General features: G+C 44.1%; 1 protein-coding gene across 4 annotated transcripts in view; it reads left to right on the top strand.

Annotated features, from left to right (window-relative positions):
* The window catches only part of RHBDL2 (rhomboid like 2), a 49,974-nt gene that overhangs the window by 4,214 nt on the left and 25,668 nt on the right, over positions 1-20,092 (top strand). Inside the window, exons 1-2 of one of the 4 annotated variants that reach the window (XM_019808196.2) lie at positions 4,771-5,353; positions 17,835-18,101. In XM_019808196.2, the coding sequence (XP_019663755.1) occupies positions 17,856-18,101 (246 nt within the window). In that variant the 5' untranslated portion in view covers positions 4,771-5,353; positions 17,835-17,855. Of the gene's footprint in view, positions 1-4,770; positions 5,354-5,996; positions 6,495-9,262; positions 10,007-17,834; positions 18,102-20,092 lie in introns of those variants that run through there. The other 3 variants (XM_019808195.2, XM_034649650.1, XM_011235081.3) reach the window with 3 other exon arrangements.

Raw genomic sequence — 20,092 nt, 5'->3', positions numbered from 1 at the left:
CCTTCCTTCCTTCCTTCCTTCCTTCCCCTCATTCCTTCAGGCCGAACTTGCAGCTTGAATTTAAGAGCTGAGGTAGAGTTGCATGCTCCCCTGCTGAACCAGCCAGGAGCCCCTAACTCTGCGTTCAGTATTTCCCTTCTCTAGCTTTCCTAGATTTGTCCTGAATCTTTCTATGGTGCCTTGCTCAGGTCTACAAAAACCAGAAGGACAACTGGAGAATGCTTGGTTCCTGCGAGATTAGATAAGATAAACTGAAGGGGTGGTACCTCACTGCAGACTCGTAGAATTTTCTTTTCATTTTATTTTATTATTATTTTTTAAGTGAGCTCTACACCCAGTGGGCTTAATCATGACCCTGAGATCGAGGGCCACACACTCTACCGACTGAGCCAGCCAGGTGTCCCAGCAGCCAGAAGTTTAAGAGGTTGCCCAAGGTCACCGAGCTATCAAGTGGCAGAATCCGGACTTGAACTCCAGAACCTCCCCTCTAGAATTTGTGCTTTTAACCATTACGCTACTCTACTTTTTAAATTGAAGTGCCTTAGCTCGTTATCTGTGCATTAGGAATTAATTGGGACCTGAATTGGTTGTCATGGGGATACAGATAAACTCATTTATAGACATTTTTAAAAACGGAAGTGGGTTTTCTTACAGACAAAATTTTTCTGGTATGGCTAATTGGTTTGACAGCGAGCCCTGGCTTTGACAATTGGATTACATGGCAGACATTTTCCAAAAACTGAACAAACTATATCTGTAACTCCAAGGCTTAGATGAAAACATATCGAAAGCATGTTTCTAATATGACTATACCAGGAAATTGTGTCTTGGAACCTATTTTAACTTGTGAAAAATAATTTTAGTTATTATCATAAAATGTGTGTGAGGGTCATAGTTTTTTCAAAATCGAATGGGGATTCGTGAGCAAAACAGTGTGAGGACTTCTGGGGCTCCCGCACACATCCTGGCCATGTGTGTCGTGCTGGGGACGAGGCTCCCGGTCAGGTGAGCCGAAGGGGTTTGTCCACAGGTAAGCAGAGGCAGAAGTGAAGCAGGATCAGGCATTTCTGATGCTGTGATTTCTATTACTCCATACTTCCTACTTTCTTCATTTCTTGATGGTTTATTCAGCAAACAGTTACTGAGCACCTACAAATGGAGTAAAAACTACACATGTTCAACTTTTTCTGGAATTTATGTTCTAGTAGAAAAGATAGCGAATAAACACATCGGATATTTTTAGATAGTAACACGTGCTGGGAGCAAATAAGCAGGGGAATCTGCTAGAATATATGGGGTGGGCAGAGGGGTGGGTTAGGGATGGAGGAGAGAGGTTTAGGTCAACCGAACAGCAAGTGCAAAGACCCTGAGGCAGGAGAGAGCTTGGGGTGTTCTTGGGATGGGAAGAAGAACTTGTGGAAAACAATATGGAGGTTCCTTAAAAAATTAAAAATGGAAATAGCATACGATCCAGTAATTCTAATTCTGGGTATTTTCTTGAAGAAAACAAAAAACACTAATTCAAACAGATGTATGCATCCATATGTTTATTGTAGCATTATTTACAATAGCCATGATATGGAAGCAACCTGAGTGGGTAAAGAAGATGTGGCATATATATTATGGAATTCTACTCCGCCATAAAAATGAATGCAACCTTGCCATTTGCAACAACATGGATGGACCTAGAGTGTATTAGGCTAAGTGAAGTAAGTCAGACAGAAAGGCAATGACCATATGATTTCTCTTATATGTGGTGCTTTCTAAAACAGAAAGCAAATGGACAAACAGAAACAGACTCATAAATACAGAGAAGAAACTGATGGTTGCCAGAGGAGAGGGGGGTGAGGGAATAGGCGAAAAAAGTGAAGGGGGTCAAGGAGCCAGACTTTCACTTATAAAACAAGTAAGTCACGGAGATGAAAAGTCCAGCAGAGGGAATATAGTCACTATGACTATAATAACGTATGGTGATAGTCGGTAACTACGCCTGTTGTGGTGAGCCTTTTGTAATGTGTATAATTGTCAAATCCTTGTATTACACACCTGAAACTAATATCATATTGTACGTCAACTATACTTCAATAAAAAGCTACGTATATTTGTATAGAAAAGAAAGAAAAGAGATGTTGGGGGGAGAGTGGTAAATTCCACAAAGAAGGCAGGAGCTAGGTCATGCAGGACATCACCAGCCCTGGTAAGGATCCTGTATTTATCTCCAAGACAGTGAGAAACCGTTGAGAGGTTTTAAGCAGAGAGTTGCTCTACCCTGATTTATGGTTGTGTGTGTTGGTTTTGGAGGGGGGCAGGAATAGAAACCGAGATGGAGAATTTTTCAGGTAGGCACCAGCGGTATGGAGGGCTACCAAGGTGAGCAATGGCAATGGGAAGGCAGAATGGTATGGGATGCCATTCTGTCTTCTACCTCTGATGAGATGTGTTGGTAACTACTGCGTATTAACAAACCACTCTAAAATGTGGCAGCTTCAAACAACAATCATTTCATCTTGCCGTGATTCTGTGGGTCTGGAATTTGGTCAGAGTCCTGCTGAGTAGTTCTGCTCTGTGTGGTGTCGGCTGGGGTCACCAAGTTGGCTGTCTTCAGTTGGTGGGTGAGCTGGGCTCTGAGGTCTAAGAAGGCTTAACTTAGGGGCGCCCGTGTGGCTCAGTTGGTTGAGCATCAGACCTTTGGTTTCGGCTCAGGGCATGATCTCAGTCAGGGTTGTGAGAGCGAGCCCCCTGTGGGCTCCGCTCAGCGGGGAGTCTGCTTGGAAATTCTCTCCCTCTCCCCTTGCCTACTCGCACTTGCTCTCCCCTCTCCTACTCGCACTTGGATGCATTCTCTCTCTCTCTCTCAAATAAATAAACCTTTAAAAAAATTTTTTTTATTATGTTATATTATTCACCATATAGTTCATCATTAGTTTTTGATGTAGTGTTCCATGATTCATTGTTTGCGTATAACACCCAGTGCTCCATACAATACGTGCCCTCCTTAATACCCATCACCAGCCTAACCCAATCCCCCACCCCCCTCCCCTCTGAAGCCCTCAGTTTGTTTCCCAGAGTCCATAGTCTCTCATGCTTCATTCCCCCTTCTGATTACCCGCCCTTCATTCTTCCCTTCCTTCTCCTACTGATCTCCCTGCTGTTCCTTATGATCCACAAATGAGTGAAACCATATGATAATTGTCTTTCTCTGCTTGACCAATTTCACTTAGCATGATCTCCTCCAGTGCCGTCCATGTTGCTGCAAATGTTGGGTAGTCGTTCTTTCTGATGGCTGAGTAATATTCCATTGTATATATGGACCACATCTTCTTAATCCAGTCATCTGTTGAAGGGCATCTCAGTTTCTTCCACGATTTAGCTATTGTGGACAATGCTGCTATGAACATTGGGGTGCATATGGCCCTTCTCTTCACTACGTCTGTATCTTTGGGGTAAATACCCAGTAGTGCAATTGCTGGGTCATAGGGTAGCTCTATTTTTAACTTTTTGAGGGGCCTCCACACTGTTTTCCATAGTGGCTGTACCAACTTGCATTCCCACCAACAGTGTAAAAGGGTTTCCCTTTCTCCACATCCTCTCCAACATGTTGTTCCTTGCCTTAAATAAATAAATCTTAAAAAAAAAAAAAAGGCTTCACTTACGCATGGGTCTGGCACCCCGGGGCTCTTCTGCATGGCCTCTCTCTCCATACGTATAGATCGGGCTTTCATCAGAGCATGCAGGGTAATCAACGTTCTTTTTTTTATTATTTATGTATTTATTTATTTATTTCCATGACTTTTCTTTTCACTTTTTTTAGTTTCACAAGAACTTTATTTTTTAATTTAAATTCAATTAATTAACATATAATGCATTATAAGTTTCAGAGGTGGAGGTCAGTGATTCATCAGTCTTATATAACATAATACCCAGTACTCATTACATCATGTGCCATCCAACCTTCTTTTTAAATTATTATTTATTTATATTTTTTCTAAGTAAGCTCTATACCCAATGTGAGGCTTGAACTCACCACCCCGAGATCAAGAGTTGCATGCTCTACTGACTAAGCCAGCCAGATGACCCAGGAGTCAACCTTCTTATGGTCTTAGGCTTCCAAGAAGAACGACAGTGGGGCTGCCGATCTCTTAAGGCCTGGCCTTAGATTGTACGACTTCTGCCACCTATTACTGGTCGAAGCCGGTCACAGGGCTAGCCCAGATTCAAGGGCAGGAGAAACGAACCCCACCTCTTAGTGGGAGGAATGGCAAATAATATATTCCATCTTTAATCTGTCACACTAGGCTTCTGGGAACTGAGTAACCATAATCACCCTGACGGCGCTGAGTCATGTATAAAGCTAAACCACAGTATACTGCGTTGGGACAATTTATAGCTCTTTATTCCTCCTTGGATAGGGAGGACCTGGGAATAGGAAGCAGTTTTTTTGTTTGTTTTTTCCTTATGATTCCAGAGCCCAACATACAGAAGACATTCAGGGAATGCCTGTCCAGTGAATGCACACATCACATAAGAATTCATTGCTTATCAAACCACAGTATACTTAAGAATTCCCTGAGGAGCTGTCAAAAAGGCATGCAGATTCCTGGGTAAGACCCCAGCCCAGACCCTCTGAATCCAAATCTCTAGGGTAGGGGTTTTTAGTCTGGGCTGTACATTAAAATACACCAGTCCTCAGGCCCTCGCTCCAGAGGCTCTGATCCCACTGGTGCATGAGCCCAGAGTTAGTATTTTTTTTACAATCTTCTCAGGGAATTCGGATGTGTAGCCAAGGTTAGGAACCACTGCCATAGTAATCCTATGCAAACCAGGCATCTTCACCTGGCCTCCCCAGATGATTCTAATGTAGGTGGTCTAGGAGAGGTGACTACCCTCGGTTTGCCCAGGACTGTCCTGATTTTAAAACCCCAAGTCCCACATCCCAGGAAATCCCTAGTCCTCTGCAAACTCACACAGTTGGTCACTATCGATGGACCACTATTCAGGACACATTGTACGTGAGGCAGTGAAAGCCCTTTGGAAGAATAACTACAAATATCTAATGAAAGCAATGTTTCTGCCTCCTTACTCAGGGGACGGACAGAGTAGTATCGTAATGCGGCCGAGCAGAGTCAGCTCCTCGAATGAAGGCAGCGATGGCTCAGGGTCAGTGTTTTCCTTCAGCCTTGTACTCCGGGAGACTTGTTAACCTATTTAAATAGGGTGTCCAGCTCTGGGAATTCTTCCAGACTGTGTTCCTTAGTGTACATGAGGCAGCTTTGAAAGCCTGACCACCATCAGCAAGGATGATGTGTGGAGGATCGTACGAGATACAGGATGAAGTTCTCGTGTCCCTACACCGGTGAGTACTGTTATCACTATTACATGTACCGCAATCAGGTACAAGTTCTATGTCCTATCTTAAGTAGCACGGGGGGAATCAGTGTGGATAGTGGAGTGCCCATCTAGCTTCAGAAAAATGGGTTTGTGTGTCAGCTTGGGGTGACTAGCTAGGTATGTGATCACGGTGCCTCTTCTGTTTAATTGTCCATCTGTAAAATGCAAGTAGTAATGACGTCATCCTTACAGGGCCGCCGGGAGGAGGCATTGAAATAGTATAAGTGAAAGTGGCTGGAGACAGGGAAGGGGGGTGTTGTGATTGTTGTTGAGTGGGAGAGACAGAAAGAAATTATTCTGCTGAAAGGCCTTGCTCAGGAGCAAGGCCCTGGCTTCCCCACCCTGAACCACAGCCCCAGTTCTGTGGGATTCCAAGCAAGACGCTTTTAACATGTCGTGGGCATGCACAGACCTCGGGAAGTAGAGTGTCTCCACTTTAGCTGCCTTCACAGTGAGTGCAAGTTTGCTTTGCGTTAGAAATAAGAAAAACTTTTGGAGAAGGGAGTTTGTGGAGACATTTCTTTTTTTTAATCGTTCGCTTATTTATTCCAAGTGTATCCTCAGAGATGCAGCAAAAAGAAAGCAACCACAGCCACAAACCCATAATATCGAAAAGCTGGTTCTTAATTTCTGTAGCTAAAAAAGCACTCTTTCAGGCTATAACCACAGAGATTGCTGCAGGCCTCTGGAACAGGGGATAATGATGGTTTGCAGTGTGATGAAGGAGGCTGTTAATCTCTGCGGCCCAGAAGCCCAATCCATGGCCTCTCCAATTACCCAGGTTGCCTAGCAACACCACCAAAAGCCTCCCCACCAGGCTTGGCTGGGCAAAAATTGGGTACACCCAGCACAGCCTGCCGCCCAGCCTCCTGGGCTCCCAGGCCACATCAAGGCTGGACTCAGCCTTGGCAGGGGCCCGCCTGGTACCAATGAATGGGTGGGGCCAGCTGTTTAAAGAAACAATTCAGATATTTACAACCTCCTCATGTGAATGCAACTAGGAAAGCAGCACAAACTAATGATCAAAAGTCTCTTCTGCCAAAGAGGAGTTGGCCTGAGGTGGGTGGCCTTGCCTGTGCTCTCCTGGGTGAGGCGAAGAAGGGAAGGTGAGCCTGACGTAGACATTTGGGTTCTCAGAGAGGCAAATGCTTTTCCTTTCCTGGGTGCCTGTGTCCATCTGTACTCCCTGCGGCAGCAGGGGGAATGCTGGGGATTCCCGACCCCAGACTCTGGGCCGATGACCTGCCACTTCCACGGCCCCCATTTGGAAACTCCCGGGCTCTAGTCTGGGTCTGTTTGGGGAGCAGGAGGAAGAAGAGAGAGACTGGGTAGAGGGAAGAATGGGATGAAAATAATCAAAATAAGGATGTATACCTCTTTAACCCCTGGTGCATAGAAATCACAGGGCAGAGGAACACACAAGGTCTGTGGACTCAGACACCCTGGGCTCCTCTCCCAGCTCTCCCCTCACCAGCTGTACTACCTGGATCAAGTTCCTTTGGAAGCCTGAGTTTCCTTATCTATACAATGGGAATATTACTATCTTATTTTTATTTTCATTTCTTGTTATTATCCTGTTTTATAAGGTTGTTGTGAAAATTAATGAAGAGAATGCTTGTCAAGTGCTTAGCATAGATCCTGGCATGTAGTAAGTGCTTCCTGTTTTTTTTTTTTTAAAGATTTATTTATTTATTTGAGAGAGAGAGCACGAGAGAAAGAGAGAAGGAGCAGGAGGAGGGGCAGAGGGAGAAGCAGACTCCCCGCTGAGCAGGGAGCCTGACCTGGGGCTCCATCCCAGGACCCTGGGATCATGACCTGAGCCAAAAGCAGCCACTTAACTGACTGAGCCACCCAGGCATCCCTAGTAAGTGCTCACTATTACGGCCACTCTTATTCTTGCATTTGCTTCTTACAATAATTCTGTACGATACGGAGGGGAGGAAGGGGGTCTATTTTATAGCCAAGGAAACTGAGGCACAGTAAAATTAAGGGGTGTGCTGGGAGGAGAACTTGAGTCTTCACAGTGTCTAGCACAAAGACAGGTGACAAACCTTTTTGTAGCCATGACAGAATGGTGGCTTTGCCGGTCTCCTCTGATGGCTCGGTGATAGCAGAATGATAATGGGGGGGGGTTGGGGATGGTGGAAGGGATTTTTCAACACAAAGTAATATAAAACTCTTGGTTAATGTGGTCTGGATAGAATTCCCCTCTCCTGGGGCGCCTGGGTGGCACAGCGGTTAAGTGTCTGTCTTTGGCTCAGGGCGTGATCCTGGCGTTGTGGGATCGAGCCCCACATCAGGCTCTTCTGCTATGAGCCTGCTTCTTCCTCCCACTCCCCCTGCTTGTGTTCCCTCTCTCGCTGGCTGTCTCTATCTCTGTCAAATAAATAAATAAAATCTTTAAAAAAAAAAAAAAAAAAAAAAAAAAAGAATTCCCCTCTCCTTCCTTCCAGTATTCTTTTAAATAAACTTTTTGTATTTTGGAGTAATTTTAGATTTACAGAAAAGTTGCAGAGTTTGTTTACCCTTTACACAGATGCTACTATTTTCCGAACACCTCCTGTGTGCCAGGAACTTTCTGGGCACAAGAAATATGGCAATAAAACTGTCTCTGCTTTCCGCTGGAAGATCACAGAGTTTGTGAGAGGAGTGGACCCTGGAGGCCTTAGTTTGTGGTTCTCAAAGGTGTTCCTGCCTCCATGTCGCTTGTCAGAGATCTGCTGAATCGATTAAATAAGTTTTTTCAGGAGTGGGGCCCAGGAGGCTGTATAAAAACAAATGTTGAAAAAGAAACTCTTGAGGGGATTCTAAGGCAGAACTAGTTTGGGGAACGACTGGTCTGGTGCAGACTCTCCATTTCACTGTGCAGGTGAGAGAGTCATGGCTCAGAGCGTGGAAGGGACTGGCTTCAGCTCACACAGCCAGGAAGTGGCAGAAGTCTAGACCAGAAAGCAGGTCTCCTGGTTCTGCGCTCTCCTTACCCTGTGTCTCCCTACCGCAGAGCAAGAAATGAGTTTGACTTGCAGCAGGAAGACCCCAGGTAGAGTTGAGAAGAGTTTCTTGGGTACTGAGGTGTTATTACTTAGGTTTTTGGCTACAAGGCACAGAAACTGATTCTGGCTAATTACTCCAGTAAATGGATTTGATTGAACACACGCACATTGGGTAAGGAAAGAAAAACTATTTCTCAACTCCTGCTCACACTTCTGACACCAAATATGTGGGTTTTTCACACCAAGCAATTCTGACACTAACTACCCCACTGGTTAAGGGCTCAGTACCCTGTGACTGCTCCCCACCCCAGATGCCAGTTGTGAGTCCAGGCTTCTGATCAACTGGCTATAAGTTGGGGTTTCTGTGACCCCCTCCTTGGGCTTAGTAATTTGCTAGAACAGCTCTCAGAACTTAGGAGAGGGCTGTACTTATTATTACTGGTTTTTTATATAAAGTATACAACTCAAGAACAGCCAAATGGGAGCGATGCATGGGGTAGGGTGGATGGGAAAGGATACAGAACTTCCACGCCCTCTCTGGGTGTTTCATTCTCCCAGCGCCTCTCTGTGTTTACCAACCTGGAAGCTCTCTGAATTTTCTGTGTAGAGTTTTCATGGAAGTTCCGTAACATAGGCGGGATTGGTGATTGACCATTGCTGATACACCTCAATCTCTAGCCCTTCTTCCCTTCCCAGAGGTGGGGCTGAAAGTTCCAACCCTCTAATCCCATCGTTATTTCCTTGGGCAACCAGCCCCCATCCTCCAAGAGTCACTTCCTGAGCTGAAGCTCAGGTCTGGTTAAAAAGGGCTTATTATAAATAACAGAAGATGCCCCTCCCACCCCTGTCACTCTGGAAATTCCAAGGGTTTTAGGAACTCTGTGCCAGGAACTGGGGAGGAAGAGCAAAAATATCTTAGTATATCACAGTATCCCAGGGAGGTTACAAAATCACTGGAAGGCTGCAGAAACAAGGTTTGGGAAATACGCTGAGACAAAAGGAGACCAGGAGTCTAGAACTACGCCGAAATCACATCGCAGGGCCAGGTCGGTGAAGATGGCCCCGTTGTTGGGGCTGCACTGTGTGCTCATTGCGGCAGCCTGCATGGAAGATTTGGTGGGCCTTGGGTGCCGGATGCCACTCTGACCCGAGCGGCATGGACACTGGACATGCTGCTTGCAGTGCCCCGCTGTGAAGAACTTGGCCAGTCTTCAAGCTCCAGCCTCAAAAATCCTAAGCAAGTGTGGCTGATCGGTGATGCCCAAGTCACGACCGGAACCTTAGCTGCCGAGGGACCTGGAAACGAGAGGACTGGGGATTTTTACCTTCCGTACCGGGAAGTGGTCCTTGCTGCCTGCCAGGATTCATGAGATGAATTCCCCCAAGAACCCTGACAAACGGCCATTATATAAGTGTTAATCAAAAGAAGACTCTGGGAGCCCTTGACATTGGCAGCTTCAACGCTTACAGTTTTGCATGTCATTAGCTACTCCCAGAGGCCCGTTGTGGATGGATGTGAACCGAAGGACTTCGCTGGAGCTGTCATTGACCAGGGAGTGAGCAGGCCTGCTATGCCACCTTGACGTCTCACGTGATTTCTCTTCTCTGCGAGTTCCGGCCTCTAGGTAATCTGCATGCAGTGACTAAAATCTTTGTTTCTTGTTGGAGGAGTAGAAAAGACTCGTAAAAATAAATCACTTGATAGTGCCAGAAATAGAAATGAGAGGAAAGTGAAGAAGCTTGAGAAAATGACTTTTTTAAAAAAATTTTTATTTTTGTGTGACCACAAACAGAAGTTTTGGATAAACTTGGCGTGGAATGTCAAGTTCAGCGGTGCCTAGGATCTCTGATACCAAGCGATCGATCTGTGTGTCACACAGATGCAAGGAAAAGTGCTTTGGGGAGTTGTTTTCATGAGTGCTTCAGCTCATTAAAGTGCAGAAACTGGTCTTCGAGAGAGAGGTTAAGCTTTACTTAAAGATGAAGGGGCACAATTAACTCACTGAGGTTCTGTTTTCTTTTCTTCTTTGGGACCTTGGGTGCAAAATGTTAAACATGGTTAATTAATACTCCTCACATGACAGACTTTATAAATAACATTATATCTGCATTTATGGAATTATTTAGGGTCTGAAATGCAATCACTTAAAATTTTCTGGCTGTAATTTGTAACATAATTTTGGGAGACACTATGTGGTATATTAAGGCTCCTAAAAGGTCTTTGGAAAAATCCCTTGCCATTGTCAAGGATCTCCGGTGTAACTCTCCTAATGGAAATCTCTTTTTCTTCATTTCTTTTTTCTTTTCTTTTCTTTCTTTTCTTTTTTTAAGCAGAAGAGTGTTTTGGGTAAATGAGCACGGCCCTGCCCTTTCTACTCCTGGGCCGAAACAATGGCTTCATGATTCATAATATGAGCAGTGCTTATCCCAGATAAAGTCAGGATGTAGGGAAGTTCTTTCCCCTTTTCCTCTTAAGAATACTTACTGGGGCGTCTGGCTGGCTCAGTTGGCAGAGCATGTGACTCTTGATCTCAGGGTTGTGAATTTGAGCCCGTGCTGGGCGTGGAGCCTACTAAAAAAAAAAAGGGAAGGTCTTTGGCTTTTGGTGCACAGGGGGGACATCTTCATTTTCAGCTCGAAGGCCGTGAGTCTTTTCTACTCCAAAATTCTTTTGATCAGTCTACCCTCATTGTTCCCTATAAGTAGGATGAGAATTTATTACAGCAGTGCCACCCAGTTTTGGTCTGTGTGTGTGTGTGTGTGTGTGTGTGTTTCTGTGTGTGTGTGTGTGTGTGTGTGTATGTGTGTGTGTGTGTGTGAGAGAGAGAGAGAGACAGAGACATAGAGAGACAGAAAGAGATTGTTTTCAACAAAGAGTTGACAGACACCTGCTAAAGATAAAAGGTAGGAGGTGAGGCATAACATCAAGCCAACATTAAAGAAAGCTCTAGAAACTTGGATGATCTTTGCTTAGTGAGTAAGAAAGCATAGTCAGTGAGTGCAGTAAATAATGCCACGCCATACATAACACTGTGATGAGAGTGACCAAGTGAATAATTTGACAGCTGCGATGCTTTTATATCTCTGTTCGGCTATGATGTGTTGTAATCATTGCTGAGAAGTTTTGAGACTCTTGCTTTATTTAACTGGGCCTTCAAAAATTCTGGTAATCTGAAGTATGCTTCCAGAGACTCCGTCCCACCTCTGACCTCTAGAGCCTGTGGAGTGTCTAGACCACACCCGTGCAAGGCCAAATAATGGCATAACCCGAGATTAGCCTGGAGGCAAACCTTGGACCCAGGAGCAGATTTCAGCACAGTATAAGAAAGAAGCACCTAAGAATGAAAACTGTCAGAAAACGCAATCACCCTATTGAAGTACATTCCTGTTCTTTGTAATTTTTCACTACTATAAGCAATTCTGCACCGAACATCTTTGAAATACAGCTTTGTGCACTTGCTCAAATACATTTGCAGGATAGATTTCTAGGAGTAGGGTGATTCTGTTGAAAGGTATATGCTTTTCGTATTTTCTGGGTACTGCCCAATTGCCTTCCAAAACTGTACCCATTTCCCACAGCCTCATGAGTATGGGTAATCCTTTTCTTTCTTTCTCTCTTTTTTTTTTTTTGGATAATCTTTTTCATTGTTTGATCAGGAATGTTTCCAAGGTGGTGAACTGTGCTCAGGAATTCAGGTGTGGGAGCAGAAGAGAAACAGGAGTGGGAGGGACAGGGAATGCCAGAGTCGGGGAGCACACCCGTGAGCATTGAGCAGCAGATGTTGGAGAGTTGCTTAATCAAGGAGGGGCCCCCGTCTCCAAGGAACAGGGCACACAGACAGGGCTCGAAGTCAGAGTGTGACCGTCATTGAGAAGATTGAGAAGATTGAGAAGAGAGGTAAAACCCTCGTGGTACGGTTGCTACCAACATTTTCATCTGTTGCTAGGGCCTGAAGTAGCTAGAACTACACGTCAGATCTCTTTGCTGCATGTGCCGTGGAAGAAAGCAGACCCTCAGTGAGTGTTGGAGAAGCCGAATGGGTCAGATATCTTTGCAGCGTGGGAAATACGTTTCTCTAAACTACCTAAAATGCTGGGCTTGACTTTGTAAAATTTCTAGAAAACTTGAAATCTAGAGAAAAGAGAAAAATTTGAGGAAATGTAATCCTTAGTATATTTTTTAGCTCCTTTTGAGCTATAAAATTGTATTAACAATGTCGAATTGTCTTTCCTCGTAAAGTGATTGTATATGGTATTTGAATTCACAGTAGAACTTATAAATACAATGTTGACCATCCCTAACTGAACTTTTTATTTATCTATTTAAAGATTTTAGTTTATTTTTTAAAAAAGTAATCTCTACACCCAACACGGGGCTCAAACTTACAGTTGCATGCTCTACTGACTGAGCTAACCAGGTGCCCTTGAACTTACTATTTTTTAAAGATTTTATTTATTTATTTATTTTAGAGAGAGAAAAAGTACGGGGGTGGGGGGCAGGGAAAAGGACAAGGAGTTTCCGCGCTGAGTGCAGAGCTTGACATGGGGCTCAATCCCACAACGCTGAAATCATGACCGGAGCCGAAACCAAGAGTTGCTCACTCAACCTACTGAGCCACCCAGGGGCCCCTGAACTTATTTCTATTTATTTATTTATTTATAAAATATTTTATTTATCTGACAGAGAGAGAGCACAAGCAGGGGGAGCGGGAGAGGCAGAAGCAGACCCCCCACTGAGCAGGGAGCCCGATGCGGGGCTCCCTCGCAGGACCCTGGGATCATGACCTGTGCCGAAGGCAGATGCCTAACTGACTAAGTCCCCCAGGCACCTCCTGAACTTATTTTTAAAATGCTTTAATATTTGCTGTTAAAAGCTACAGATCTTAAAACCACACTGTGTTTTGCCAATTATGACAACTGAATCTAGAAATAATTGACAACATTCAGGGAATATTAGTGAAATAGTTAGGTCTATGGACCTAGTGTCTGACCCTGGGAGGTTGGTTGAGTGGGAGGATGGAAAATCTAGAGGAGGGAACTTTCTTCTCAGAAAAGTTGCTGGGGAAAAGTGACAGAAAAGGGGAATTCTTTTCTTCCCTAAATTTACTGGATATAATCTATTGTAACGTGGAAATTGCCTAATGAAATATTTTTAAGAATAAATTCAATAGGAGTGATTCCCAGTAACTTGCAGTGTGAAAATAGGCCCTATACTCAGCCTCATCCTTTTCATCTTTCCATCCATCCATCCATCCATCCATCCATCCAACCACACGCCCACTCATCCATCCATAGCTAATAATACTAACAATTACGGAGTGTTTACTATGTACCAGATACTATTCTAAGTGCTTTACATGCATTACCTCCAACAATCTTTCCAACAATGCTACAAGGTAAGTTCTATCATTGTCCCCACCTTATTTTTATTTTCATTTTTTAAAATTATCCCCACTTTAAAATGGAATCTGAGAGTTTCCCAATAAGTTAAATATAGAATTACTCTATAGCTCAGCAATTCCACTCCTAAGTATATACCCCAAATAACTGAAGGCAGATATTCAAACAATGCACAGGGATGTTCACAGCAGCACTCTTCACAGTAGCCAAAGACGGAAACAATGTAAATGTCCTTCAGCAGATGAATGTATAAACAATGTGTTTATATATCTATACAATGCGGTATTATTCAGCCATAAAAAGGAATGAAATACTGGGGTGCCTGGCTGGCTCAGTCTGTGGAGCATGTGACTCTTTTTTTTTTCTTTTTCAAGATTTTATTAAATTCCAGTTAGTTAACATACAGCATAATACCAGTTTCTGGTGTAGAACTCAGTGATTTGTCACTTACGTACAATACCCAGTGGTCATCCCAACAGGTGCACTCCTTAATCCCCATCACCTCCTTCACCCATTGCCCCCACCCCTTCCTGCGACTGTTGATCTCAGGGTCGTGAGTTCAAGCCCCACATTTGGGTGCGGCACCTACTTAAAAAAAAAACAAAACAAAAACGGAAAGAAGTACTGAAACAGGCCACAACCCAGATGAACCTGGAAGACTTACTACTACTGAGAGAAGCCAGACTCAAAAGGCCCCATATTGTATGATTCCAATCTCATGAACTATGCAGAGTAAGTAAATCCCTAGAGACAGAAAGCAGATTAGTGGCGGCCCTGGGCTGGAAGGAGGTGGTCACAGAGAGATTGCTTAATGGGTATGGGGTTTTTGTCTGGGGCGATGAAAAAGTTCCTGAACGAGACAGTGGTGATGGTTACATCACGTTGTAAGTGTACTTAGTGCTCCTGAATTGTACACTTTAAAATGGTTAAAGTGATAAATTTTATGTTATGGGTATTTTACCACAATTTAAAAAAATGTAATTTGAGGCTCGGAGAATTTGAGTGACTTACCTACGTTTACAGTTGACGTATGGTAGAGCTGTATTCCAATGCCAGTGATCTGGCTCCATGGATCGCATTTTTTAAAAAAAATTACAGTGAAAAACTTTATTTGGGGTCATTTAGGAAATTTAGATACATTAAGCTAAGCTGAAAATATCAGTATTATATCATTGGGAAGCACATTTTGGTGACACAAACACTAGATCTGATCGTCACAATGACTTTGAAAGTTTCTCATTATTTTGTGTGTGTGTGTGAAATAGATATAACTTAAAATTTACCATTTTAACCATTTTTAAGTGTACATACAGTTCCGTGGCATTAACTACATTACATTGTTGTGAAACCCTCGCTGCATCCATCTCCTGAACTTTTTTGTCTTCCCAAACTGAATCTCTGCACTCATTAAACATGTAACTCCCCATTTCCCCCCCTTCCTCCACCCCCTGGTAACCACTATTCTACTGTTTGTGGTACCAGGCCCAGGCGCATTGCCTGGGGCTGCAAAGGAAAATAAGACAAGTAAGACAAGGCCATTTCCCCCAGTCTGTCTAGTGTCAAAGCCTGGGTTCCTGTCCTCTAGTGACCTTGCTACTCGCTCCTCTTCACCGAGTTAGAGGAGTCCAGTGGCAGGACAAGAGTGTGGTTGAAGCGTGCAGAGGGGATGCCTATGGCTGGGGAGCAGGAGAAGGAAGTCAGTGATGAATTATGGTGGAGATGAAAGATGGAGGAAGAGATTTCAACAGGAAAGTTTGTTAGGAAGGTGGAAGATGAGGAGAATTGGGAACCTAGCATTGCCTTCTTTTTACTTCAGATAATTCTGAGGAGTACGTGCGATTTTGTAGTGGGGTCATGCTTTGAAATGCCAAGCGTGCTCTGCCTACGTGGTTGGGACTCGCATCGCTCTGGAAGTGGACTGGTTTGAAGGGCCTAACTCAGGAGATCAGTTTCAATGGGGCATACCCAGCTGGTTAGGGTATGGATTCCTGCCAGGGCGCCGGGGTGGCTCAGGGAAGCATCTGCCGTCCGCTCGGTCATGATCCTGGGGCCCTGGGATCGAGCCCGCGTTGGGCTTCTTGCGCATCGGGGAGCCCGCTTCTCCCTCTCGCGCTCCCCCTGCTGTGTTCCCTCTCTCGCTGGCTGTCTCTATCTCTGTCGAATAAATAAATAAAATCTTAAAAAAAAAATAAACAGGAAGACAACACATACGAACAGAGGTGGATTTTCTCTGAAGCTAATAAAGCTTAAACTTCAGGTCTCTCACTTGCATGGGCTCCTTCAAAGGCTGTGTATCCACTTTTGCAATTTTTATATTTTGTAATTTTAATTTTATATTATTTTTCCCAAAGAAAACCCCCCAAATTGTTTACACTTCAGGCTCCACAAAATCTGGATCCATTCCTGCATGCAGGGCAAAAATCTAATGAAATTCCACCATGCAGACAATCATGGTTAATTCTCCAGATTCCTCCCGGTATGTGTGTCAATACATTACTTTTTACAAAAACTGGATTGTACTGTATGTACTATTTTGCAACATTATTTTTATTATTTTTTTCCCTTCATTTTTGAGCCCCCCCCCACCTTTGACCACAGAAACATTCAAATGATTTAAGTAGTTTAACCAGGAGTAAAAAAAATAACAGAACCTTGGGGCTCCTGGGTGGCTCAGTTGGTTAAGCAACTGCTTTCGGCTTAGATCACGATCCCGGAGTCGTGGGATCGAGTCCCACATAAGGCTCCCTGCTCAGCGGGGAGTCTGATTCTCCCTTGACCTCTCTCACACTTTCTCTCTCTCTCTCTCAAAAAAAAAAAAATCTTAAAAAAAAAAACAGAACCAGACCAACAGGAAAAGGATAGAACATGGCACAGGGCATGGCACGGGGGAAAGGAAATATTATATGGATCTGTCCTCACTGTTACAGCCTTGGTGTCTTATGCACCTGCTTGGTGTCCTCTATCACAGTGTAATGACAATTATGTGTATGATTTTTATTGACCTCTGTCTCTTCCATTACACTTTGTAAACACTTTGGGGTAGATGGTGGCCTGATACATAGTAGGTGTTCCATAGATATTTACTGAATACATGCTTTGATAAGTGAATGTTGCGATTGAGTTCAAGGGAATACTGGATATGGAAATTCGTAGGAGCTCAGCCAAGAGCTTCAGATGTCAGAGAGTTGTTGGGAAGAGGTGTTTCAGCAAGGGTATTGACTTTGTGCTTGGAGAACCAGTAAGGAAGTTTCTGGTTCCTAACCCTAACCCTAACCCTAACCCTAACCCTAACCCTAACCCTAACCCTAACACCCCAAGTATGCTACAGAATGGGCAGTGCTGGTATTTTAGAAAGGACCCTGGTAATTTAGAGAATGTGTAGGTTTGAATCTTCCTGGGGAGGGGGGCAGAGCGGGCAGCTCAGTTTTTTATCTATAATTGAGACTACAAATCCCTACCTTCTGGGGTTATTGTGGAAGTCCAATGAGTCAATAGATGTGAAAGCCCCCAGTGTGGTTCCTGATACACAACAGATGTTCAGTAAATTGTTTTTGATTCTGAATCAGAAATCAGAGACCTATGTTTGGCCCTTGAGTAGAAGCAAGATAAAACTAAGAAGGGAAAGGAGACCGTTTACTTTAGCTGGACCAGACTGGGTTCAGTTATGCAGTGTGCATGGTTTAAGCTCTGAGATGCATCACCTTACGACAGAGCTATCTCTTCACTGATGGTTGACTTGACAGTCAGTGGCAGAGGGGAGGGGTGTACCAGGCAGAGTTTCTTATTCCAAGGCTCTAGTCCATCCTTTAGGTGGTGGACATAGATGAAGCCAGAAGTGACCCCTGAAAGTCCTCTCCCTCATTTGGGGAGACCCTAGTGCTTTGTCACAATTGAACACAGATGATAGGGTGTGGATATTATGAGTATTTGGACACCAGATCTTCAATTGCCTTCTATTAATATACAGGAAAGGCCTTGGAAACCAGTGGTTATACCAGAGAGCCCGGGACTCTAGGGTTATCTATGTTTCCTTGACATTCATGGCCCTTTCAGGTGGAGGGAGGATTCAGGACAATGGCTGCTGATCATGATTTGGAGATGGAGGATATGAATCTGAATATGGATAGAGACATGAAAGGAGAGCTGGAAGAAGAGAAGGAAATGAGAGAGGACAGGGGAGGTAAAGATACCTTCAAGAATAAAAAGGTCCACAGGGTTGTCTCAAAATGGATGCTTCCTGAAAAGGTCCAAAGAACATACTTGGAGAGAGCTAACTGCCTCCCACCCCCCGTGTTCATCATCTCCATCAGCCTTGCCGAGGTGAGTATGTTGGGTGCTGGGCACTAGACCGAGTACCACTGGGGAGTTGCAAAAAGACTGGGGGGAGCGTGGTGGGGGGGCTTTGATCACATCCAGAGAAGAGACTGGAGAACACGTAGGAAGAGAGCTTGGCAGTGGCAAGTCCAGCACACACGGAACTCAACCTCACCCTCTCCGGAGCCCCCTTAGGTCTTTCCTATGATCGCAGTCACTTTTAGCCAAGGATTGAGTTTTATTTTTCAAGCAAGTCCCCTGCCCAGCAGTGACCACAATTTTCAGTGGCTTTGTTTCATTTTAGTTGCTGGGGCTTTAGAAACCAAATATCTTGGGGTCACAAATTGGTTTGATCTCATGAACGAACTTAGATTGATTGGTAAGGTCTTTTTATGGGGCCAACATAGAAGACTAACCAGAACAGCTAGGGGCCGCCTCCAGATTTCAGTAGGGGAAATGGGATCCCCTGCTGATGTCTGCTGTGGGCAGCCCGTGGCGTGTTTTCAGAATCTGAGCTCATCAGCCCTTTTACTTTCCAGAAAAAGAATGGAAGGCCCGGGGAGGTGGAACGACTTGCCCAAGGTTACATTTAGTGACTGGGCCAGGACTGGGCTTCTCCTAAGCCTCATTGCACCTGCCATGATGTCTCATAAAAGAATTGGCAGGGGATGGATATGTATGGGGTGTGACTTCAGGGACATTAGGAAGTCTCTCATGTAATTCTCTTCATTCCCAGATGTGTCAATTTCCTTATCAAGGACCGTATTAGGGTTCTTTAGAAAAACAGAACCAATAGGGTGTGTAAATGCACAAACACACACATTCTCTCTTGTATCTATCTATCTATCTATCTATCTATCTATCCATCTATCTATCTATCTATCATCTATCATCTATTCATCCATCTGTCATCTATCCATATTTATCTATCCATCCATCCATCTATTTACACATGTATATTGAGAGAGAGATTGATTCATTTTAAGGAATTGGCTCATGCTTTTATGGAAGCTTGGCAAGTTCAAAATGTAGGGTAGGCCAGCAGACTGGAGACCTAGGGGTAAGAATTGCAGTTGGAGTTCAGAGGCAGTCTTCTGGCAGAATTCCCTTTCCCTCAGAGGAGGTCAGTCTGTTCTTTTAAGGCTTTCAACTGTTATGATGTGACCCCATGTTATGGAGGGTAATCTGCTTTACTCAGAGTCTGTTGATTTAAATGTTGATCTCACCTAAAAAATATCTTCACAGAAACATCCAGAATGATGTTTGATCAAATATCTGGGTATCATGGTCTAGCCAAGTTTACACATAACATTAACCAGCATAGGGACCTAGCCTCTCGTGGCTCCGATAAAGAAAAGGCTAATGTGTCAACATTTCTGGCACACTCTATCATGTTATCCTTCCAGCCCGTAGGTTGGTGGGCCTACCCATGGTCCGATCGGGTGTGTGAGGGCTTGGTGAATGTGGGAATCGGGGAATAATAGGGTAAGGTCACATGGTACTAAACATGACTGCTGTAGTCCTTGCTGTGGGGAGGGCAGTTTTCTTTCTTTTTTTTTTTTTTCTTTTTAAAAAAATTTTTTAAAAGATTTTATTTATTTATTTGACAGAGATAGAGACAGCCAGCAAGAGAGGGAACACAAGCAGGGGGAGTGGGAGAGGAAGAGGCAGGCTCATAGCAGAGGAGCCTGATGTGGGGCTCGATCCCATAACGCCGGGATCACGCCCTGAGCTGAAGGCAGATGCCCAACCGCTGTGCCACCCAGGCGCCCTGGGAGGGCAGTTTTCTATAGAAGGGTTGTGGAGCCGGTGTTGAGATATCTGTCTCTCAAAGAAAGATCAGTTTTTCAAATAAAATTTTTGAAATAAACTTTTTATTTTGGATTAATTTGAGCTTTATAGAAAAGTTGTGAAGATAGTACAGAGAGTTCCTGTATATGTCTCACTTAATTTCTCCCATTATTAATACCGTACGTTTCCATAGTACACTTGTCAAA

Source organism: Ailuropoda melanoleuca, chromosome 2, assembly GCF_002007445.2.
Source record: "Ailuropoda melanoleuca isolate Jingjing chromosome 2, ASM200744v2, whole genome shotgun sequence".
NCBI lineage: Eukaryota > Metazoa > Chordata > Mammalia > Carnivora > Ursidae > Ailuropoda > Ailuropoda melanoleuca.
This window is presented reverse-complemented; position numbering and strand designations above follow the sequence as displayed.